At 50.9% G+C, this 22,655-nt stretch overlaps 3 protein-coding genes and 3 non-coding genes across 7 annotated transcripts; 5 read left to right on the forward strand and 1 right to left on the reverse strand.

Moving 5' to 3' along the window:
- Nucleotides 1-3,072: 3,072 nt before the first annotated feature.
- Rpl23a (ribosomal protein L23a) lies at nucleotides 3,073-5,572 on the forward strand. Its single transcript, XM_041663912.1, has 5 exons — nucleotides 3,073-3,188; nucleotides 3,868-4,051; nucleotides 4,897-5,073; nucleotides 5,302-5,371; nucleotides 5,508-5,572. Exons 1-5 carry the CDS (start codon nucleotides 3,164-3,166, stop codon nucleotides 5,520-5,522), a joined length of 471 nt encoding a protein of 156 aa, XP_041519846.1. The 5' UTR covers nucleotides 3,073-3,163; the 3' UTR covers nucleotides 5,523-5,572.
- Nucleotides 3,729-3,795, forward strand: LOC121457186. The gene has a single exon (XR_005975688.1). It is a non-coding gene; the product is annotated as a small nucleolar RNA SNORD42 (small nucleolar RNA).
- On the forward strand, nucleotides 4,742-4,813 carry LOC121457191. Its single transcript, XR_005975691.1, has one exon. It is a non-coding gene; the product is annotated as a small nucleolar RNA Z17 (small nucleolar RNA).
- On the reverse strand, nucleotides 4,909-7,720 carry Tlcd1 (TLC domain containing 1). Of its 2 annotated transcripts, none has more exons than XM_041663910.1 (4): nucleotides 7,353-7,720; nucleotides 6,955-7,037; nucleotides 6,779-6,861; nucleotides 4,909-6,591 (listed from the first exon to the last, which is right to left on the reverse strand). In XM_041663910.1, exons 1-4 carry the CDS (start codon nucleotides 7,544-7,546, stop codon nucleotides 6,208-6,210), a joined length of 744 nt encoding a protein of 247 aa, XP_041519844.1. In that variant the 5' UTR covers nucleotides 7,547-7,720; the 3' UTR covers nucleotides 4,909-6,207. The 2 variants fall into 2 exon arrangements, with proteins under 2 accessions (XP_041519844.1, XP_041519845.1); XM_041663911.1 differs by lacking the exon at nucleotides 7,353-7,720 and adding an exon at nucleotides 7,184-7,344.
- LOC121457188 lies at nucleotides 5,160-5,225 on the forward strand. The gene has a single exon (XR_005975690.1). It is a non-coding gene; the product is annotated as a small nucleolar RNA SNORD42 (small nucleolar RNA).
- A 1,959-nt stretch (nucleotides 7,721-9,679) lies between the features above and the next one.
- Nek8 (NIMA related kinase 8) lies at nucleotides 9,680-22,033 on the forward strand. Its single transcript, XM_041665200.1, has 15 exons — nucleotides 9,680-9,878; nucleotides 13,920-14,125; nucleotides 14,335-14,567; nucleotides 14,765-14,896; nucleotides 15,402-15,610; nucleotides 15,756-15,835; nucleotides 15,923-16,104; nucleotides 16,203-16,353; nucleotides 17,465-17,541; nucleotides 17,868-17,985; nucleotides 19,904-20,054; nucleotides 20,296-20,459; nucleotides 20,554-20,712; nucleotides 20,853-21,011; nucleotides 21,429-22,033. Exons 1-15 carry the CDS (start codon nucleotides 9,832-9,834, stop codon nucleotides 21,455-21,457), a joined length of 2,097 nt encoding a protein of 698 aa, XP_041521134.1. The 5' UTR covers nucleotides 9,680-9,831; the 3' UTR covers nucleotides 21,458-22,033.
- Nucleotides 22,034-22,655: the final 622 nt, after the last annotated feature.

Genomic DNA, 22,655 nt, shown 5'->3' on the forward strand with positions numbered 1-22,655 from the left:
ATGAGGAACTGTAATAAAGGGTTGCAGCCTTCGGAAAGCTGAGAATCACTGTCATAGAGGATCATACGCTGTTTCAGCTGTGGCTAGAACTCCTTTGGGAATATACTGAAATCTAGGTGGCTCACACCTGCAATTCCAACACTCATGACACTGGGTTCTGGGTTACAGAGTAAGATTTTTATTTAAAAAGAAAAAGAAAAAAAAAGGTCAGTAGTGGCACAGGCCTTTAATCTCAGCACTCAGGAGGCAGAAGCAGACATATTTCTGTGAGTTCCATGACAGGCTCTAAAGTTACACAGAGAAACCCTGTCTCAGGGGCGTGGGGGGGGGTTGAGGGTGGGGGGGACAAGAGATGGCCAGGTATGGTGGCACATACTTTTAATCCCAGCACTGGGGGGCAGTGGCAGGTGGAGTTCTGTGAGTTCAAGGTCATCCTGATCTACAAAAAACAAAAGCTTAAGGATTAAGAACACTGGTGGCTCTTGCAGAGGGGGAGAACAGGGGTTCTGTTCCCAGCAGTTACACACACGGCAGCTCACATCATAGTAACCCCAGTTCCAGGGGATTGTACACTCTGCTGGTCTCCTCTGGCACCAGGCACGGATGTGCACAGACATGCATGCAGGCAAAACATCCATGCACATAAAATAAAATTGCTTTAAATATTAAGGGTGTAGGAAGATTCAACAGGTAGCGGTGCGTGATGTTCTTTGGGGATTTTTGTTTTTTGTTTTGTTTGTTTTTACAAGACACGGTTATAACAGCTCTGGCTGTCCTGGAACTGCCACTGCTGCGTACACCAGGCTGGCCTTGAACTCACAGAGATCCACCTGCCTCTGCCTCCCGAGTGCTGGGATTAAAGGCGTGTGCCACCACCACCTGACCTATTTTTGTTTTTCTAGATAAGGTTTCTCTGTGTAGTCCTGACTGTCCTAGAACTCACAGAGATCCACCTGCTCTGCCTTCCAGTGCTGGATTAAAGGCCTGAACCACCCGGCATAAATAAATGCCACCACCGCCCGCAAATAAAATCTTTAAAAATTACACAAAAAATTATTTGGAAAAGTGTGTGTGTGTGTGTGTGTGTGTGGCTGTTTTGTAGCTCCATCTTTTTAATCAGCCACTCAATCACTGTGGTGATGATTACTAAACCATACCTATCACTGGAACCTCGATTTCACATAGGTGTCATGTGGAGAAGTTAGAGAAAATCCTGTTTTCACAACATCCAGCTTTGTGTCTCCTCTACAGTTGGTCACGTTGCAGTCTATTTGTGCTGTTTATGGTTGTGACAGTCTCACTAGGTGTACTGCTGGCTGGTCTGGAACTTACTAGTAGAGCAGGCTAGCCTTGACTTTGGGTCAATCTTTTGTCTCAAGAGTGCTGGTCTCGAAAAACCAAAAAAAAAAAAAAAAAAAAAGAGTGCTGGGATTACAGGGGTGGCCAATGAAGGGCTTCAACCTATCTGTATCTATCTATCATCTATTTATTTATAATTTTTTTAAATATTTATTTATTTATTACATATACAATATTCTGTCTGTGTGTATGCCTGCAGGCCAGAAGAGGGCATCAGACCTCATTACAGATGGTTGTGAGCCACCATGTGGTTGCTGGGAATTGAACTCAGGACCTTTGTAAGAGTAGGCAATGCTCTTAACCTCTGAGCCATCTCTCCAGCCCTATTTATAATTTTTTTTTTTTTTTTGGTTTTTTGAGACAGGGTTTCTCTGTGGCTGGAACTAGCTCTGTAGACCAGGCTGGTCTCGAACTCACAGAGATCCGCCTGCCTCTGCCTCCTGAGTGCTGGGATTAAAGGCGTGCGCCACCATCGCCCGGCTCCTATTTATAATTTTTAACAATTTATTTAACTTTATCTCATGTGCGGTGGTGTGAAGGTGTCAGATCCCCTGGAACTGGAGTTACAGACAGCTGTGAACTGCCATGTGGGTGCTGAGAATTGAACCCGGGTCTTCTGGAAGAATAACCAGTGCTCTTAACCACTGAGTCATCTCTCCAGCCCCTATTTATTTATTATTTTTGATATAGAATCTCACTATATATCTGGCTTGCAAATTGCTATGTAGAGCAGGCTGACCTTGAATTCACAGAGCTCTGCCTGCCTCTCCTCCTGGTGCTGCAATTGAAGTGTGTGCCACCACAGCAAGCTACAAATTAGATATAAATACTTTCTTTTTCTTCTCTTGAGGCAGGATCTCTCTATATAGCTCTGACTGCCCTGGAACTTGCTATGCAGACTAGCTAGGCTGGACTTGAAATACTGGAACTAAAAACATGTACAGTCCACATTCAGTTTAAAAATTATTTTTAGGGCTGGAGAGGTGGTGTAGAGGTTAAGAGAACTGGCTACTCTTTCAGAGGATCTGGGTTCAATTCCCAGCTCCCACATGGCAGCTCACAACTGTCTGTAATTCCAGTTCCAGGGGACCTGACATCCATGGCAAAACATCAATGCACATGATAAATTAAAATAAGTAGGAAACACACACACACACACACACACACACACACACAATTCCTTTTAATACTGTTCATGTGAGGGGCTCTGGCTATAGAATGCCCATAGAGGTATGTACGCTGGGAATCCAACTCAAGTCCTCTGAAAGAGAAGTACATGATCTTAATTGCTGAGCGTCTTTCCAATCTCCCAAACTGTATTCTTCGCAGTTGGTAGTGTTACTGGCTTCTAAAATGGCAAACCTCTCCCCCAACGCTGGAAATTGTTCAAGAAACAAGGGGGAAAGGACCAGACTCAACCAGCAGGTTCTATAAACCACACACAGGATTAGTCCTAGAGAAATACACATGGATCTTATATAAAATACAATTCCCCAGAAAACAAAACCAAAAACAAACAAACAAGCAAACAAACAAAAAGCCCTGGCTTCCAAAAAAAAACAAAAACAAAAAACAAAAAAACAAACAAAAAACTACAACTCCCAAGAAGCCTTAAGGCTTTTTGAAAGGACGGGTAGCGCATGCTTGATTTCGCTCTCTAGGAAGTTAAATGGAACTGCAATTCCCAGGAAACTCCATACTATTGATCACCCAATCAGCGCTATGTATAAACTATCGCGAGGCTCTGATGAGACTTCATCGTATAAGCTCATGGGAACGAGAATAGGCCACCCTTTTCGTCAAGATGGCGCCGAAAGCGAAGAAGGAAGGTGTGTAGCGGCATGGGGCTGTGGCGGGTTGGCCCGGGATCTCCGCAGAGCGGAAGCACGGGGAAGGTGGCCGCTGGGCTAATCCATGGGGGACTTGTTTTGGGGCTCCTGTCGCGATTAGGCCCACACTACAGTGTATGAGGACCGCGTGGGCCAAGCCGCATGGGCTGGTTCTAGTGAAGGGAGTCGGAAAGGGCACCCAGCCGGCATCACTCGCCGCTGATCGCCAAGCCGTTGGCTTTCGGAAGGTAGTTAAGATCCACAGGATGGCCGGGCAGTGGTGGCGCACGCCGTTAATCCCAGCACTCGGGAGGCAGACAGAGGCAGATCTCTGTGAGTTTGAGGCCAGCCTGGTCTACAAGAGCTAGTTCCAGGACAGGCTCCAAAGCTACAGAGAAACCCTGTCTCGAAAAGCCCCAGCAGGTTTGCGCTCCGTGTCTCCATACCTATAAGAGATGTCCTTTTTTTTCCCCCACTTAAAACGGGAAAAATGCACCAAGTTGACGTTACTCCGGGTTAATTAGCTTCGCCTGCAATATCGTGCATATGATGGATAAAACTTTGTCTCCTGAGACCTATGATGTCTTCAAAGGAACCACTGATGCGCGTGTTGACAGGGCCGCCGGAAAGGATCAGTTTATGAATGCTGCAGTCTAAGTTACATTTCCTTCCCTCTCAGCTCCTGCCCCTCCCAAAGCCGAAGCTAAAGCGAAGGCCTTGAAAGCCAAGAAGGCAGTGCTGAAAGGCGTCCACAGCCACAAAAAGAAGAAGATCCGCACATCGCCCACCTTTCGGCGTCCCAAGACCCTGCGGCTACGAAGGCAGCCTAAATACCCCCGGAAGAGCGCGCCCAGGAGGAACAAGTCAGTACCCCGTACCCACTAGTATGTTGTAGGGCTCTAGTGTTGGTAATTTAACTACCTACACAGTAGTTGGCCTTATAAAACACATAATTGTCCAATGTGCTGCTCTGGTGGAGGCGTGAGATCTTTGTATGTTAATTATTAACACGTGATCAGTATTTGAATACTTGAAAGAGAGTGCTTATCTTAGGGTTCCAAGTGTCATGGCATTTCTTGTTGGAAGGAACACATGTGAGTGAGAGAGTGGGTTGATTACTTTATCTGCATTGGGCAGTGATGCCCTCCTAATTAATCTTGTATAGAAGTAAACTTTCAATTAAGTCTTAGCAAGTCTTAACGCCGTTCAAAGGAAGTTTGGAGGAATGGAAGAAATGTGTTTACTGAAAAAGCCATGACAGGATTGTGTCTATGGGGGTCAGTAGTTTTGAGGCACCTCGTCTTCCTGTTAGGACCTAGAGTTTTGTGTGAGGCTTGACCGGGCTTCAAAACAAAAGTTGTCCAGGTAGTAGTGGTGCACACCTTTAATCCCAGCACTCAGGAGGCAGATCTGGGCAGGCAGGTCTCTGAGTTTGAGGACAGCCTTGTCTACAGAGTTCCAGGACAATCATGGATATATAGAGAAATCTGGCTTAAGGGGTCGACAACACACAAGTGGTGACTATTCCTGGGGCATTTTGCCCCTAGTGCTCAGGTGCACGTGATGACACTGTATAGCGACCAAAGTCTGATACAGATGATTGCTGTTTTATTGTCTGATGCACCTACTCTTTCCTAGACTTGGGCTCCAAAGTGTACCACTCTTGAATCTACAGCAGTTTTACTCCATTTTGTTCCATCCCTGCTAGGCTTGACCACTATGCCATCATCAAATTCCCCCTGACCACCGAGTCAGCCATGAAGAAGATAGAAGACAACAACACACTTGTGTTCATTGTGGACGTCAAGGCCAACAAGCACCAGATCAAACAGGCTGTGAAGAAACTCTATGACATCGATGTGGCCAAAGTCAACACCCTCATAAGGTGAGTGGGGCCAGGCAGGAAGGGCTGTGTCGGTTTACTTTTTACTTAACTATCCCGTGGTTTCTTGGTGACCCTTACCCCCCTTTGCGCAAATGATGGAAAACTCAAATGTTTGGAAAAGAATGACACCAGCAAAGGAACCACTGATGCAGCGAGGGAGGAGGGGAGGAATGTGGAGGGCTTGGGGGTGTAAGAGCACTCAACTTTGAGGCTTCCTTCTCCACTCAGGCCCGATGGAGAGAAGAAGGCGTATGTTCGGTTGGCTCCTGATTATGATGCTCTGGATGTTGCCAACAAGGTAAGCATCCTGTCCAATCTGTTCTGTGTCTACGCTCGGTCTGCCTGTATTCCCCACTTTCTCCATCTTGCCATCCCAGCTCCTTTAACCTTAAACAATTACAGCTCCACAATCACAGCTCCTTGTTGTTTTTCAGATTGGAATCATCTAAACTGAGCCCAGCCAGCTAATTCTAAATATACACTTTTTCACCATAAATAATGCTGCTTGTCTTTTTTTTTTTTTCACTTTCTGGTTGGGCTGCTGACATTGCTGTACTGCGGTGTACACTAAGGTATATGCTTATATGGGGTGGGTGCTGGGAAGTGTTTTCCCAGCTCTGAGCAAAATATAAATCTATTTACTCCATTGGAACCACGATGCTACTCTTAGAGCCTTCATGCCTAGGTACCAGAGGTATTTATTACTTCAGTGTTAGTTGTCCTGGGGCATACCCCCATCAGAGGTTCAGAGCACAAACTTTACAAGAGTTCCTTCCTTTATCCCTGGGAAAGCCTGTTGTGAAACCAATACCAGAGTTTGGAAGAGCAGAGGGGTTATTTTAGAGTCGCCAGCATCCATTTCAGGGTGGTGTGGGTTGACTGGCTTTTGGACAGTGTCTCGTCCTCACCCATCCTACCGTGTCCAACCGGTTGGTCTGCTTCCCTCACCCCTTGCCCAAGAAGACTTCAGAGAAGAGCTTTCATTAGTGTTTTCAATAGTGTGGGTGTAGGCTTAAGGTGGAAAAGCTGTCCCAGAATACACCCAGGCTTGAGGCAGACAAGAGTCCTAGTTTGTTACAAAGCTGTTGGCTGTGCTTGCTGCTGTCCCTGCCACATGTCCTGGGTTATCCTTTCTCACTCAGTCAAGAATTTGTCTTTGTGTTGGCGGCTGGGAGCACGTTCAGGGCAGAAATCCGAGCGAAGGAGGCGGGAAAAGTAGATGAGGATCATCAAGTCCAGCATGAGCAAGATGACCAACAAAAATGTTCCCAGGGTCCTCTCGCCAGCATACTGCAGGAAGAACTTGGTGAGGTAGACTTGGGGGGCCAGGCGGAAGAGAAAGTACATGACCAGGTTGACATACTTGTTGATGCGGTACAGGAGGAGATGCTGTGCGTTGTTTATCTTCATCATCATCCTCAGTGTGAGGAAGATGTTGCTGACCTCCACCAGGAGTGTTAAGACGCCCCCACCAACAAAGCTTTTCCAAAAGATGCCAGAGAAGAAGGCGCCCATAGCCTATGGAGCAAGTAACAGAACAAGGGATGAAAGGTGTCTGTCTTTCTGGGTACACACAACCAACATTACCTAAGATTAAGACATTCCTAGTCTGTTTAAATAGGCGAGGCCCGGAGGGAGCAGTAAGTCTTAGGCAACCTAGAGGTCGGACACTGCTGGGGTTAGTATCACACCACTGGTTTCTCACCATCACATGATGAACAAGGTATTCCCAAGAAGCTCTAGTCTGTTTACTAAGCACGATGTCCACCGTGTCGTGGATGAAGTACCCTAGTGGAGGGGGAGGGAAAGAAGAACAGACTGGAGCACTGACTACTAGCTGCCTCCAGCATCTTACTCTCAGTCTCCTTGGGCACAACCTACCTGCGGAGAAGCACACAAGCAAGTAGCCAGAAAGTGACCATGCCGTCTCAATCTCCACCAGCATTTCAGGGGTTTGCCATATGCTGGAACGGAGAAAAGGGATGTTCTCGCGGTTGCAGCCTCCCGGAGGACCCTCACCTCCCCCAACACTTGCCAGTCCCAGGGCACTCTGGGCGCCCACTATTGGCTGATTGGAGAGTGAGGAGGGGCTTGGCCGAAGCCCAGGTACCTCGGGTTTCCCACAGCCGTTTTCGGTTGGGTAGTTTTCCAAACAGGGAATCAGGTGAGATCCTTGGCGTCTGTTCACCCGTGAGTGATGGTAATAGCAACAGGGAGACCAGTCCGAGCAACCCGCGTAAGATCCCACGGCCATCTCACTACCCCGCTTGTTCACTCACCACAGCAGTGCCCAGATCCCTGATACAATGGAGTGGGTGAAGGAGACGAGTAGGTTATGCCAACGCCAGGTGCGCAGGGGGTCGGAGCGCACGTGAGCGGGCAGAGGCAGGCGACAGAGCGCGCGCCGGAGTGCCCGGAAGGTCAGCGTGGCGCCGAGGAGCAGCGGCCAGGCGGGGTGCAACAGTAGGTGCATGCTGGCCCTCCCTGCCGTCCGTCTGTCTGTCCTTTAGGCCGACTCCTCCGGCAGTTCTGGGAACACTACTCCGTCTCCGGCCAGCGAGCCACGGTCGCTTCTGCCGCGGGCCGCCAGACCCACAGTTTCACGGAGCCCTCAAGGCCCCTTCGCTCCTCCCCGCGCTCCAGGCAAGGCCTCTGCCCGCCCCTGCCGCCCGCGCCCCCGCCCCGCCCCGCCGCCTGCCCCCGCCCCTCGGGCGCCTCTGCCGCGAGGAGGGCGCGAGCCCCGTGTCCCCCGGGGCCCCGCCCGGATCCCGCCGACTTCGAGCGCGAAGGGCTTGTCCCCGCCATCGTGGCCGAGGCACCCCTCTCTGGCGCCTCCCGACAGCCGAAGGCGTCCTCGGCCCCTTTAGTGCGTGCGTCCCCACTTTCTCTGCGGCCACCGGCTCCCACACCCTGGGCGGGGACCGCGAGAACGCTCCTCTTCTCAACTATTTTCAGGGCAGAACTGGGCGGGACCATCACACACCGGGGTCCGCTCAATCCTGCTCCTGGAGGATCGGGAGCGCCGCGTCGGACTGTGGCTCCGCCCAGAATCGAGTCCTCTCCGGGACCTAGACCGACGTGTTTACCTGCCTCTCCCGCGCCCCTCACGAATGGTGCTTAGGAACTGTTGAGTCACCCATCATCACACTTCTCCCCACCACACTCGGGCTCCTGGAGCCTAGCGGCTGTCACAGTCCTCCCTCAGACAGTCCCAACCCTCTTCTGGCTCCTTGGAGGCTGGGGCGGGGAAGGCTGCGGATTTGCCCAGACAGCTGGGGTGACCCTCTCTCCAGGACAGTGGCCCGAAGCAGTTGCGGCTTCTGGCCACTAGGTGTCAGCCTGCGCTTACTGTGGTGCGGTCTCCAAGCCCGCCTCACCGTGAGAAGGCAGTTCTGCGGAGCGGGATAATCAGACACAGGAAAGAGAAGGGCCGGGAAGTGATGTGGTGTGCTTTAGGGAGGTGGAAGTAGAGGACGCGAGCAGAAAGTGGAGACTGGGAGAAGTGTTTTAAAATGGGGGGAAAAAAACTAGAAAGCGGCGCTAGGACACCCAGGGACCAAAGCCTTTTGGGTGTTTGCTGTTCCCCTGATGGTTCCCGGGTTACACATTAACTCCCTTGGGGCTCCAGGGTCACCGAAGGCCCAGTTGGTTACTAAGAGACAACAAGATGTGTTGTCTTGGGTGAGCAGTTTACCCTTTCTTGTTCCCAAGTTCCCAGTTTGCTCACGGAAAGCACGTCCACCAGCGACTCCGGCCTGAGCCAGTGACTGCAGGTTCCCTCTGGTCTTTCCACGTAGGCTAGCTCTGGGCGGGGCGGGGACAAAAGATAAACAACCCTTCCCACGCCTTCCTCACCCATTCAGGAATAGGGACGTTAACCCGTGGCTAACGACCACCTCCTGAATACTGGGGTTTTAGAGCAGCGGCGTCATGAATAAGGATGAAATAAACCCGGTCCAAACTAAGTAAGTTAGTGATACTTACTAACCAGCCCACTATTTCTGGACAGAAGAGTAGGACCCACTTGGGCCCTCCCCGCCCTCCACCCTGACACTTTCGGGTAGAGGCTACTTCCACTCCCATCTCACCCCCAGCAGGTTCGCGATGAGCACCGAGGACTGGGTCCCCTTAGTGCGTTTTGTGCTGGCTTCTGAAAAGCCGAGAGCGCGGTGCTCAATACTTGTGACAACCTGGAGGCCACGTCACACGTACTCTCCAGGTGAATCAGTTTGCCCACCTGGGGTTTTCCCGGTCACTCCCTTGGCAAACACCAAACAACCCTCGCGTTCCGCCCCACACAGCACGCTCTCGGTGGTTTCTCCTTTACGAGCCAGAAAGGAATCCCTTTATCTTCCTGAAGTAGAGCCACGCCTAGGCAGCGGGGACTGCTTCCTCGCTTCCCACTCCCATTAGACCTTTGGGGGACAGTCTTGTTGGCGCGGGGCAACTTAAGTGAGCGCCGCATCGCTCCAGTCTAACGACCAATGCCGAGTCACGCGTGGACAAAGTGGCTGGTAGGACGCCGAGCACTAAGGGGCTCGCCAAGAAACCCGGAATGTCATTCTCCGACTCCTCGCGGGGGGCAGGGCCGTAGGGGAAACACGACTCACAGTCCAAGAAAAGGCGCGGGACTTAACAGACCGCCCCGTTCGCCCGCTCCGCCCTGAAAAAATCTTACGGCTACAAGGCGGAGCACCCGGGTGGGCGGGGACGCGCACGCGCCGCACGGGAATTCCAGAAGCGTATCTGAGACATGAGATGGAGAAGTACGAGCGGATTCGAGTGGTGGGAAGAGGTGCCTTCGGGTGAGCCAGGGCTGTGGGGAGGAAATGCTAAGGGAGAAAGAAAATGAGCGTTCGAGACCAGCCTGGTCTACAAGAGCTAGTTCCAGGACAGGCTCCAAAACCACAGAGAAACCCTGTCTCGAAAAACCAAAAAAAAAAAAAAAAAAAAAAAAAAAAGAAAATGAGCGCCAATTCTGAACAAGAAATAATAGCCCTGCTGGCACCGCCCCAAAGCGGGAGGGCCACTCCAGAATGCCCCGCCCAGGCATCCTGCCCTTAGGTCTAGGCGGGAAGCCCCGCCCCCGGCGGGAACACGCCCACCAGACCAGTCAGTGCTCTTGGAAAGTGGTTGTTCTCACCAATTGCTTGTTCTTTGCTGCAATTGATAATGAGAGTTAGCTACACAGGTCAGACTGTTCGGAGTATATATACAGTTATGACCAAAGCAGGCTTGATACTTCCCCGTTACGAACTTAGCTCATAAGAAATTGATACAAATAAACAGGATATTCTTTTTTTTATAAGTTCTTTTTTCTTTTTTTAACTTATTTTATGTGCATTGGTGTGAAGGTGTCAGATCCCCTGCAACTGGATCTTCAGACAGTTGTGAGCTGCCATGTGGGTGCTGGGAATTGAACCCTGGTCCTCTGGAAGAGCAGTCAGTGCTCTTAACCACTGAGCCATCTCTCCAGCCCCTAAACAGGATATTCTTAAAGCAGTTAATAAAGTTTGAACAGTTATGAACAGTTATTAAGAGGCTGCGCACCAGATGGGATGGTATATGACTGTAATTCCAGTATTTGGTAGCAGATACAGATTTTGTATATTCGAGGCAAATCTGGTCTACAAAGAGATTGTCTCCAAAAGAAAAAAATTAAAAGACAGCAAGCCAGTTTTTATGGTATATGCTGGGTAGGGTTGGACTACATAACTAGCTGAAGGTCAGCCTGGGCAACTTAGCCATTCCCGTCTCCAATTTTAGAAAAGACAAAAAGGGGGGACTGAGGATCTATATAGGTGGTAGAGCTCCTGCCTAGCATGCTTGCTTCAGTTTCTAAGAACCAAAAGGCAACTTGGAAAGGAAGACTCCTCTAGGAGGTGCAATGTAAAGTCAAGACTTGAAGAAATGAGGACCAGGCAGTCCTTGTAGTAGATGAAGCAGCATTTGCCATGATCCCCCACCAGGAAAACGTATATAGCACTCAAGAAACTGAGAAAACGACCAGTGTAGTTGGGATGTAGTGGGCAAGGTAGAGAATGTGACTGCCATGGAGGGCGGGACCAGACTATGATCTTGTAAACTGAAGGAAGAGGTGACGTTGATTTAAAGTATAAAAGCAAGAGGGTTTTTGTCTTGTTGTGCTAGAGATCAAACTCACGGTGTCATAAGAGCTACACCCCAAACCAGGGAAGAGTCTGAAAACTGAAATGGGGTGTGGTGGCCCACACCTGCACCAGCGGTGGAGGTAGAAGCCTGAGGACAGGCGATTCAAGGTCTTCAGCTAACTGTCTGTGCTTCACAGCAAGTTCAGGCTCTGCCTGGGCTGCGTGACATTGTGTGTCTGAAGAAAAGAAAAGCAATGGAGTGAATTTTTTTTTTTTTTTGATTTTCGAGACAAGGTTTCTCTGTAGTTTTTGGTGCCTGTCCTGGAACTAGCTCTTGTAGACCAGGCTGGCCTTGAACTCACAGAGATCCCCCTGCCTCTGCCTCCCGAGTGCTGGGCCAGTGGAGTGAATTTTACAAGGACATTCTCAGGCTGAGGCTGGAGCTCAGTGTTAGACGGATTTGACTCCCAGCACTAGGAGACTAAACCAAGTGTCATTATGTCTGCTATGTAGAGTTTAGACCTAAAAGTGATGGGAGTGGAAAGGGCTGTGTTAGGAGGCCAGGGGACATTTTTGTTCCGTTTTGTTTTTCCAGACAGGGTTTCTCTGTGTAGCCCCAGCTGTCCTGGAACTACTCTGTAGACCAGGCTGGCCTCGAACTCAGAGATCTGCTTGCCTCTGCCTCCTGAGTGCTGGGATTAAAAGCCTGCACCACTACTGCCCAACTTTTTATCTAAATTATTTAGCTATTATTTTTTTTTTCGGTGGGGGCATTTTTAAGTAAGAAATTACTGTCATCTCTAGAGGCAATTCAGTTATCAATAGCTCTGAAGGCTGAGTTCTTTCTACAGACCTCTACCCAGAAAACAGTTTCAGAACCTGGTATTTCAGGCCGTGACAGCAATGCAGGCCTTTAATCCCAGCACTCAGAAGGCAGAGGCGGGCAGAATTCTGTGAGTTTGAGGTCAGTCTGGTCTATAGAGCAAGTTCCAGGATAACCAGGGCTACATAGAGAAACCCCTTGTCAAAACAAAACAAAACAAAACAAAAAAACAGAAAAAGAGAGAGAGAGGGAAAGAGAGAAAGGAAAACAAAAAGAAAACCAGGAATCAATTTCAGCACTTAGGAAGCTGAGGGAAGGTAATTCAAGGCCAAGCTCCGGGACAAAGTGAGTTTTTAAGGTCATCCTGTGCTACATAGTAACACTCCATTTTAAGACAGCCCAGTGGTTTAGAGCCCTTATTCTCGGAGATGACCCCTGTTTATTCCGAGTACCCACGAGGTGACTCACAAACATTTGAAACTAGTTCCAGGGGTACCTAACATCCTCTTCTGGCCTCTGTGAGCACATACATGCAGGCCGGCAAAACATTTATGCACATAAAATAAATATCTTTAAAAACCTAAATTGGGCAGTGGTGGTGCATGCCTTTAATCCCAGCACTTGGGAGGCAGAGGCAGGCAGATCTCTGTGAGTTCGAGGCCAGCCTGGTCTACAAGAGCTAGTTCCAGGACAGAGAAAACAAAGCTACAGAGAAAACTTGTCTGGAAAAACCAAACAAACAAACAAGCAAAGGAAACTAAAACAAACAAAGAATTTTCTTTTGTAAATGAGATTACAAGTTGTTATGAATGCATTGAACAAATTTATATAGGAGGAAGTCATGCTGCTAAGAATGAAAACACAGGTTAAAAAGTAAATGTCTGGGGCTGGGGCTCAGTGGCTAAGAGTGCTCTTCCAGAGAGATGTTTGTTTGTTTTTCAGGACAGGGTTTCTCAGTGTAGCCTTGGCTATCCTTGAACTCACTCTGTAGACCAGGCTGGCCTCGAACTCACAGAGATCCTCCTCCCTCTGGCTCCCAAGTGTTGGGGTTAAAGACGTGGGCTACCACGTAGGATTAAAGGCATTTGGTTATTTTATATCATATGTATGAGTTTTTTTGCATGTATATATGCATATTCACCACGTTCACGCAGTGCCTGTGGAGGCCGGAAGATGGAGTTGGATCCCCTGGCACTGGAATTCCAAACAGTTGTGAGCTGTCATATGGGTTTTGGGTTCTGGGAACCAAATCTGGGCCCTCTGGAAAAACAGCCAGTGCTATTAACTGCTGAGCCATATCTCAAGCCCAAGATTTATTTTTATTTTATTTATTTATTTATTTATTTTGGTTTTTCGAGACAGGGTTTCTCTGTGGCTTTGGAGCCTGTCCTGGAACTAGCTCTGTAGACCAGGCTGGTCTCGAATTCACAGAGATCCACCTGCCTCTGCCTCCCGAGTACTGGGATTAAAGGCGTGCGCCACCATTGCCTGGCAACTATTTATTTATTTTTGAGACAGGGTTTCTCAGTAGCTATGGAGCCAGTCGTAGAACTTGCTCTGTAGACCAGGCTGGTCTCGAACTCATAGAGATCCGCCTGCCTCTGCCTCCTGAGTGCAGGCATCAAAGGTGTTTGCCACCACTGCCCAGCTACAAGATTTATTTTTAGCAGTTTTAATCTTATGTGTGAGTGAATGCCACCTGCAGAGGCCGGAAGAGGTCATCAGACCCTTTGAAGTGGTTTTGAGCCTACGGAAGCGGGTACTGAACCCATCTCTTCCTGAGCTCGGGGTCTGGTCAGACTGGCCTGGGACTCCAGGTCCTCTTCAGCCTCCACTGTGCTCAGCTCAATCACCAGAAGAACTTGTGGTCCATGGCTGCCCTAAGCATGGCTGTCACCTGCTCTGTGCTCTAGGATTGTGCACCTGTGCCTCCGCAAGGTTGACCAGAAGCTGGTGATCATCAAGCAGATCCCAGTGGAACAGATGACCAAGGAAGAACGGCAGGCGGCACAGAACGAGTGCCAGGTGCTGAAGCTGCTCAACCACCCCAACGTCATTGAGTACTACGAGAACTTCCTGGAGGACAAGGCCCTCATGATCGCCATGGAGTATGCACCAGGTAGGCCAGATTCTTTGCCTCGGCCTAGAGGGGTCTTTCCCTGCCAGGAGAGCTGGACACCACGAGGTGGCTTCCCTCTGGAACAGACTTGGCTAAAGGGCAGAGGTATAGAGTTCTGGCCCCACCTGTGTGCCCCTTTTACAGGCTCTTTGCCCTCTCTGGTCCCAGTGGGTAGTCCCCAGGATCTTGACTAGTTCTCTGGGGCACAGGTGGCACCCTGGCTGAGTTCATCCAGAAGCGCTGCAACTCCCTGCTCGAGGAGGAGACCATCCTTCACTTCTTCGTGCAGATCCTGCTCGCCCTGCACCACGTGCACACACACCTCATCCTGCATCGGGACCTCAAGACCCAGAACATCCTTCTCGACAAACACCGCATGGTTGTCAAGATCGGTGACTTTGGCATCTCTAAGATCCTCAGCAGCAAGAGCAAGGCCTACACGGTGCCTGGATGTGTGGGGGGACACTGAGGGTCTTGGTAGCTGAGGCTTTGCTCTACATCCTGTCTCTTCCTCTTCCCTTATGTGGTCCTGCAAGAGGAAGCCCCTCAGCCTGGTTTGAGAAGCTATCTCCAAATGTGTCTTGGGCAGAGCCCTGTTCCTCTCTTCCCAGGGCTGTAATACAGATTTTCCTCCTATAGGTGGTGGGTACCCCATGCTACATCTCCCCCGAGCTGTGTGAGGGCAAGCCCTACAACCAGAAGAGTGACATCTGGGCCCTGGGCTGTGTCTTGTATGAGCTGGCCAGCCTTAAGAGAGCCTTCGAGGCTGCGGTGAGTACCTACACCCCTGAGGGACTCAGAACCCCAGCTCCTTTGCCATAGCTCTGACCACTTCTGTGTTCCTTCTCTTGTGGCTGGCTGAGTCACCTCAGTCCCTCACCTGCTGGTGGCTTACCTCAGGGCAGGGCTGTGCCTCTCCCTTGCTCAGCTCAGACTAGGGTTGGGCTTGAGTCCTGTTTTAGCCTGAGAATTCCTGAGGGAATGGATGTGATCCCTGACTCTTCCATCCGATTAGAGACATTCGCAAAAGCAAACCAAAGCAAAGCAAGCTTTGGAGTTTCCCAAAGCACCTGGGATTTCTGAGGACAAAGCTGAAACTTCCTTATCAGACTAGGAAGTTCTGACAGCAGTGTTAGGCTCTCCTACCATTCTGCCTTCTCTGGTGAGACTGGATGTCATGGGGGTGGACCTGATTTTATTTCCTTGGTGGGGGAACTGCCTTACCTAAGAGCCCAGCCCAGCACCCTGGCCATCCCTACATGTGGTGCCTTCGCAGAACCTGCCAGCCCTGGTGCTGAAGATCATGAGTGGCACCTTTGCGCCCATCTCTGACCGGTACAGCCCTGAGCTGCGCCAGCTCGTCCTGAGTCTGCTCAGCCTGGAGCCTGCACAGCGGCCACCCCTCAGTCACATCATGGCGCAACCTCTCTGCATCCGGGCCCTCCTCAACCTCCACACCGATGTGGGCAGCGTCCGCATGCGGAGGCCTGTGCAGGGAGATGGGTCGTGGGCCGCAGGGGCGGGTACCCAATGGGAACACAGGAGGTCTAGAGCTAACCCTCCATGTATGTGTAGTCACGTAAGACTGCCAGGGACATTACTCGTCCTGAAGCCCCTCTGTATTCTGCAGGGCAGAGAAGTCCCTGACCCCAGGACCACCCATGACCCCTGGCAGCACAGGGAGCAGGGTCACCAGTGCCCGATGCAGGGGTGAGTGTGTTGGGACCAGCTACAGGGGCTCCATGCACTATCTGCCATTTCTACTAGTTTAACTGGCCTCAAACCCTGTCCTTGCAGGTGTTCCCAGGGGACTTATGAGACCGGCCATCCCACCGCCACTGTCTTCGGTGTATGCCTGGGGTGGTGGCCTTAGCGTTCCCCTGAGGCTCCCGATGCTCAACACTGAGGTGGTCCAGGTGTCCGCAGGACGCACACAGAAGGCTGGTGTTACACGCTCTGGGCGCCTCATCCTGTGGGAGGTCAGGTTGGCAGTGGGTTTGTTCCAATGAGGCGGGAGGGGGGGGGGGGAGATCAGAAGTGGAGTTGGGGTCCTCAGGCGCCGCCCACTTCCCTGCAGGCCCCGCCCCTAGGCACTGGAGGAGGCATGCTCCTCCCAGGGGCAGTGGAGCAGCCTCAACCCCAGTTCGTCTCGCGTTTCCTGGAGGGCCAGTCGGGTGTGACCATCAAGCACGTGGCCTGCGGGGACCTGTTCACGGCTTGCCTGACTGGTGAGCTTGTTAGGGAATACTCTGTGGAGACAAGAGAAAGCCAGACAGTGCAGTTTCTCTCGTCTCAAATTGGTCAGTTAAGGCTGCTCTCGCCTGAAGGGTTACCGCTTCTATCTGGTAACGATTGAGATTTGCTGACTCCCTCGCTTTTTCCTGAAGCAGTAGTCCTGGCAGTGAACCGTGTTGTAGTATCCCCATTTGACAGATGGAGAAAGTGAGGCTCTCACTAGTCTAAAACTGCACATTAGAAGGAGACCACTTATGCCTTTTCTCCCCTATCCTGCTCTTCCAGCCCCTTTTCAGTGTCCTTCCCTCCTCCTCCTCTTTTCAATCCCCGAGCCCTCGCTGGAGATTGAACGAAGGATCTATACGCTGTGGGCAAGCTTTCTGCTGTGAGTTGCGAGTTGCAGTCCCAAGTTTGTTTGTTTTGAGATAAGGTCTTGTCACGGGGTATAGGCTGTCCTGGAACTCTTAGGGATCTACCTACTTCTCCCCCCGAGTGCTGGGATTAAAAGGCATGCACCACCACACTAGGCTTTTTTTTTTTTTTACTTTATTTACCTTTTTTTATATTTATTTATTTATTATGTATACAATATTCTGTCTGTGTGTATGTCTGCAGGCCAGAAGAGGGCACCAGACCTCATTACAGATGGTTGTGAGCCACCATGTGGTTGCTGGGAATTGAACTCAGAACCTTTGAAAGAGCAGGCAATGCTCTTAACCACTGAGCCATCTCTCCAGCCCCCTTACCCTTTTTTTTAAGGCAGTGTTTCACTGAGTTTGACCAGACCTGCAATTCTCCCTCAACCCCAGTAACAGACTGGCGCCACCAGACCAGGCATTAGTTCCTGTTGTTTTGTGTGTGTGGTTTCTGAGACAGGGTGTCTCTATAGCCCTGGCTGTCCTGGAACTCGTTCTGTAGACCAGGCTGGCCTCTAACTCAGAGATCTGCTTACCTCTACCTCCTGAATGCTGGAGTAAGGGCGTGCGCCAGCACTGTGCCCCGCTTAGCTCCCAGTATGCTCTCCCTTCTTCCACCTGCAAGTGAACCAGACTGCCTGAAGTGCAGATCCACTCTCTTGTGTCTTTCTCACTGCCTTCCTCCCAGACCGAGGCATCATCATGACCTTTGGCAGCGGCAGCAATGGATGTTTAGGCCATGGCAACCTCACTGACATCAGCCAGGTGGGCATTATGTGTACCCTGGAGAGGAGAAGTGAGAGGGGAGCCCTCTCCTGAGATTGGGGGTAGGGGGTTCCCAGAAGCCACATGTGCCACCAGCTCCCAGGCTGCACCTGTTCTGGGTCAGGGTGGGGGAAGTACAGAAAGCTTCCCCGATGGCGATGGCATACCACCTGTTGCTGTGTCTGCATGCTGGGCATGTGTGCGTGTACGGTTGGTGTTAAAGAGACAGTTATCTTCCGAGAATTTGCAGCTTCTAACTTCCCGCTTGCAGGGAAGGGGACTAGTCTGACATGCCTCAATCACCCTGCTCTCTTCCCTCTCTCTAGCCCACCATTGTGGAAGCCCTGCTGGGCTATGAGATGGTACAGGTGGCCTGTGGGGCCTCTCATGTGCTGGCCCTGTCCACTGATGGAGAACTATTTGCCTGGGGCCGAGGAGATGGTGGTAAGCCCACTCTCCAGCTCCAGCCTTGAGGCTCCCTCTCACAGCTTTCTCTGTCATGGCTTCTTTCTCCTCATGCCCATCTTCCTCTCCATGGCCCATTCTTCTCTTCCTGTTTTTTCTTGAGTTCTATTCATTCATTGGACAAACCATTATTTTTTTTTCTCGAGGATTTATTTATTGCCAAGTGGTGGTGGCTCACACCTTTAATCCCAACACTTGGGAGGCAGAGGCAGGTGGATCTCTGCCAAAGCGAGTTTCAGGACAGCTAGAATTGTTACACAGAGAAACCCTGTCTTGAAAAATAAAAAGATTTATTTGTTACACATACAGTGTTCTGTCTGCATGTGTGCCTACAGGCCAGAAAAGGACACCAGATCTCATTACTGATGGTTGTGAGCCACCATGTGGCTGGGAATTGAACTCAGGACCCCTGGAAGAGCAGACAGTCCTCTTAACCACTGAGCCATCTCTCCAGCTCTATTATTATCACACCTACTATGTATTCGCACTTTGTTAGGTTTGAACTGATAAGATGAACAAGATGCTGCCAGATGTGGAGGTGCAGGCTTTTAATCCCAGAACTCAAGGCTAGCCTGGTCTACATAGCAAGTTCCAGGTTAGCCAGGGCTACATAGTGAAACCCTGTATCTTCTTTTTCCTGGAGACAGGGATTCCCTCTGAAGCCCTGGCTGTCCTGGAACTCACAGAGATCCACCTGCCTCTGCCTCCTGAGTGCCAGGATTAAAGGTGTGCACCACCACCGCCTGACTGAAACCCAGTCTCAAAAACAAACAAAACAAAAATATGCATTCATTCAGGCTTACGACATAGGGGAAATTTTGTTCTCCTGACAGTATTTATTTTTATTTATTTATTTATTTTTGCAATGCTGGGAATCAAACTTTGCACATAGTAGTAAGTAAATAAATGCTCTATCAATGACCTATACCCACAGTCCACCTGGCTAGGTACTGAAAGCGGTGATGTCATAGGTGGGTTTCTGTCTCAAGTGTAAAGTGTGTGTGTTGGAGGCAGGAGGGGGAGGGATGATAGAGGACCCCAGGGCTGTGGCAAAGAGTCACACTGGAGTGTGATGAAAGGAGGCAGTGCCAACCTGGGGAGGCAGGTGGCATTTGGACAGGGTTTTTCCTTTTTGTGAGACAGTCTTGCCTACAGCTTGCTGCTTCAGCCTTTTGAAGGTAGGATTTTTAAAACTTTCTTTTCAAATAATATATTTTTTATGTGCATTGGTATTTTCCCTGCATGTTTTTGTCTGTGTGAGGATCTCCTGGAACTGGAGTCACAGACAGTTGTGAGCTGTCACATGGGTGCTGGGACTTGAACCTGGGTCCTCCGGAAGAGCAGACAGTCTTCTTAACCACTGAACCATCTCTCTGGCCTGCTTGCTTTTTGAGATAGAACCTTCCTATTTTTTTTTAAAAATTATTTATTTATTTATTATGTACGCAGTGTTCTGCCAGCATGTATCCCTGCAGCCCAGAAGAGGGCACCAGATCTCCTTACGGATGGTTGTGAGCCACCATGTGGTTGCTGGGAATTGAACTCAGGACCTCTGGAAGAGCAGCCAGTGCTCTTAACCTCTGAGCCATCTCTCCAGCCCCCGATAGAATCTTCCTTATGCAGCTCAGCTAGTCTGGAATGCACTGTGGTCCAGGCTTGCCGCCTATTTGCAGCAGCCGTCCAGCGTCAGCATCCCGAGTGCTGTGATTGATTCGAGGTGTGCTCCATCATACCCAGCTGCTGTGGATGGGAAGGTTTAAAGGATTTTAACCAGCAGCAGGGCCTAAGGAAAGCATTTCAGGCTGAGAACAGCCCTCATTCACCCCCCTTTCATCGTTGCATTACTATCCCTAAAGTTCAAACTAACCAACCCTTTCTTCTTTTTCTTTTTTTGTAGGGAGGCTGGGACTAGGCACCAGGGAGTCCCATAGCTGCCCCCAGCAGGTGCCTGTGCCCCTAGGACAGGAAGCTCAGAGAGTTGTTTGTGGTATTGACTCTTCCATGATCCTCACCTTGCCTGGCACGGTCTTGGCCTGTGGAAGTAACAGGTAAGTAGAGGCATCAAAGTGATAGGCCCGCCTTCCTACAATACTTGGCTACAAAGTGTTTCATTCCTTATTGTCTCCCTCCTTCAAGGGGTCAGAACTAAAGAGGAATGAAACTATTTGTTTCAACTCAGGGTAGAATCTATCTCCGGATGGGACAGGTCCTAGCAACCCCCCCCCCCCTTCCAGACTCATGGGCAAAAGGCAGCCTATACAAACCTCTAGATTCTGACTCCATCTTTAGGTTCAACAAGCTAGGCTTGGACCACCTATCCCTGGAGGAGGAGCCTCTTCCCCACCAGCAGGTGGAGGAGGCCCTGAGCTTCACACCCCTGGGCTCTGCACCTCTGGACCGGGAGCTCCTACTGTGCGTGGACCTGGGCACTGCTCATTCGGCTGCGGTGACTGGTGAGTGGGACCCAGGCACAGGAGACCGAAGGGGGATTCGCCTGTCCCACCAACTTCTGTTCAAGTGCTCTTTATTTTCTTCCTGTCCCCACAGTCTCCGGTGACTGCTATACTTTTGGCAGCAATCAGCATGGGCAATTGGGCACCAGTTCTCGCCGCATCAGCAGGGCGCCCTGTCGGGTCCAAGGCCTAGAGGGCATTAAGATGGTGATGGTGGCCTGTGGGGATGCCTTCACTGTAGCCATTGGTGCAGGTGAGGGTGCACAGGGTAAGGGTGGACAAGGCAGGATGTGCTGGGTTATGTTCAGTTCTTTCCCTCTGGAGACGGTTTTTTACTGTCCAGTGTTTCGCCGCTTGCTTAGACTGTGCCCCACTCTTTTGAATTCTTGGCAGAGGGGGAAGTGTATTCTTGGGGCAAAGGAGCCCGCGGTCGACTGGGAAGGAGGGATGAGGATGCTGGACTCCCTAAGCCAGTGCAGCTGGATGAGACTCATCCTTATGTCGTGACTTCAGTGTCCTGCTGCCATGGGAACACTCTCCTGGCTGTTAGATGTGAGTCCTCTGTGTGTGTGTGTGTGTGTGTCCCCGTATGACCATGGGGGGGCTGACCCAGCTCTCCTCCACTCCCTACCCCATCCTTAGTAATCACAACTCAAATTTCCCAGAGCAGTCTTCTGCCCCCAGAAAAGTGAAAGCAGAACCAGTGGGGACTAGGAAAGGGATGTGTAAAACACCAAGTTTCCAGCCCGGGGGGGGGGGGGGGGGGGGGGGGGAGCAGGAGCTGCCTGGACTGGCCTCACTTGAATTATTTCTTCTAATCCGTCCTGGATCCAGTTGATATTAAATGTCCACTTCTAGCCTGGCAGGAGGGTTTTGGCTCCAGGGCTCAATGAGATCAAAGATGGGTGATGCTTGCTGTAGGCACTGCCTCCAGCAAGGCTGCAGGAGCTTCTCTTTGATACTCTCCAGCGGTCGCGGAGGAGCCCGTTCCCCCCTGAGGCAACAGGATTATCGAGAGACCACCTCTGAGTGTTCTGAAAAATGCAGGTGTCTGAGGAGACTGTTTGCTGCGGCCTGGATAGTGTCACCAGTGAGGTGGAAAGGCCACCGAAGGCCACTTTGCTGCGCCAAGCCTCTGCCCCCAAACTCCTTATCTTTTATGCAGTGTCTCCAGGCTGGCAGGAATTAACAGCAGGACGGTCTTCAAAGACTTTGCTAAAACACACACACATACACACACAAGCCCGGTTAGGAAGAAGTCTCTGGCGGTGTCCTGATGCCATGCTTTGGACTAGGGCAAGCCAGGGCCTGTTTGGACTGGCCATTAGGCTACCTAATCTCTGCCTACCTTGAGGTCGGAGGGGGTCCCCTTTTCTCTTTCCTGGGGCAAAGGTTTGCTCAACTTCTGAGAGTCCCCCCCCCCCCCCCAAGAAGGGAATGCTGGAGCTGTTGAGTGGTTGCCAAGGGGATCCTGCTGAAGGTTGTCCCTCACCCCAGGCCATTTCCCAGACCTAGACTGGGGAAAAGGTAGCAGGGCCAGACCCGACCAGTTTCTTAAAGGTTTGAAAATAGCGCCAATAGCCGGGCGGTGGTGGCGCTCGCCTTTAATCCCAGCACTCGGGAGGCAGAGGCAGGCGGATCTCTGTGAGTTCGAGACCAGCCTGGTCTACAAGAGCTAGTTCCAGGACAGGCTCCAAAGCCGCAGAGAAACCCTGTCTCGAAAAACCAAAAAAAAAAAAAAAAAAAAAAAAAAAAAAGAAAATAGCGCCAATAAAAATATCAAATGCCTGCTTGGCATATGGTCTTTTCTGGGGTGGAGGTGGCCTCCAGACACCCCAAGATTGGGCTGGGCCCGACTGTGGTTGTAGGGCAGCGGCCAGGAGGAATGTGGGCGCAGTCAGAGGCTGGAGGCGGGGGCCAAGGTTCCGCTGGCCCAGCGCCCAGCCCAGTTTTCTTGCTCCAGCCGGGTTTTCTCGGATCCTGTTGCCAGGCTTCGCTGCCTAGCACCTGTAAGCTAGAGCCACGGGTCCCTGGGCGGTGCGTGGTGCAGGAGACCTTAAGGTGGCCTCTAGAGTCAAGTGTTATGGTGCGACCCGACAGGCACCATCACTGCGCAAGGGGCCTCCACTTCTGGAAGAATCTCAGCCACGCTCTCAGTTCCAAAGGGAAAGAGAAGCTCCAGCTTCCGGGGGTGGG

The sequence above is a fragment of the Microtus oregoni genome, unplaced genomic scaffold (assembly GCF_018167655.1).
Source record: "Microtus oregoni isolate MIOR12 unplaced genomic scaffold, Mior012 000015F_ref0000493, whole genome shotgun sequence".
In the NCBI taxonomy this organism is placed as follows: Eukaryota; Metazoa; Chordata; class Mammalia; order Rodentia; family Cricetidae; genus Microtus; species Microtus oregoni.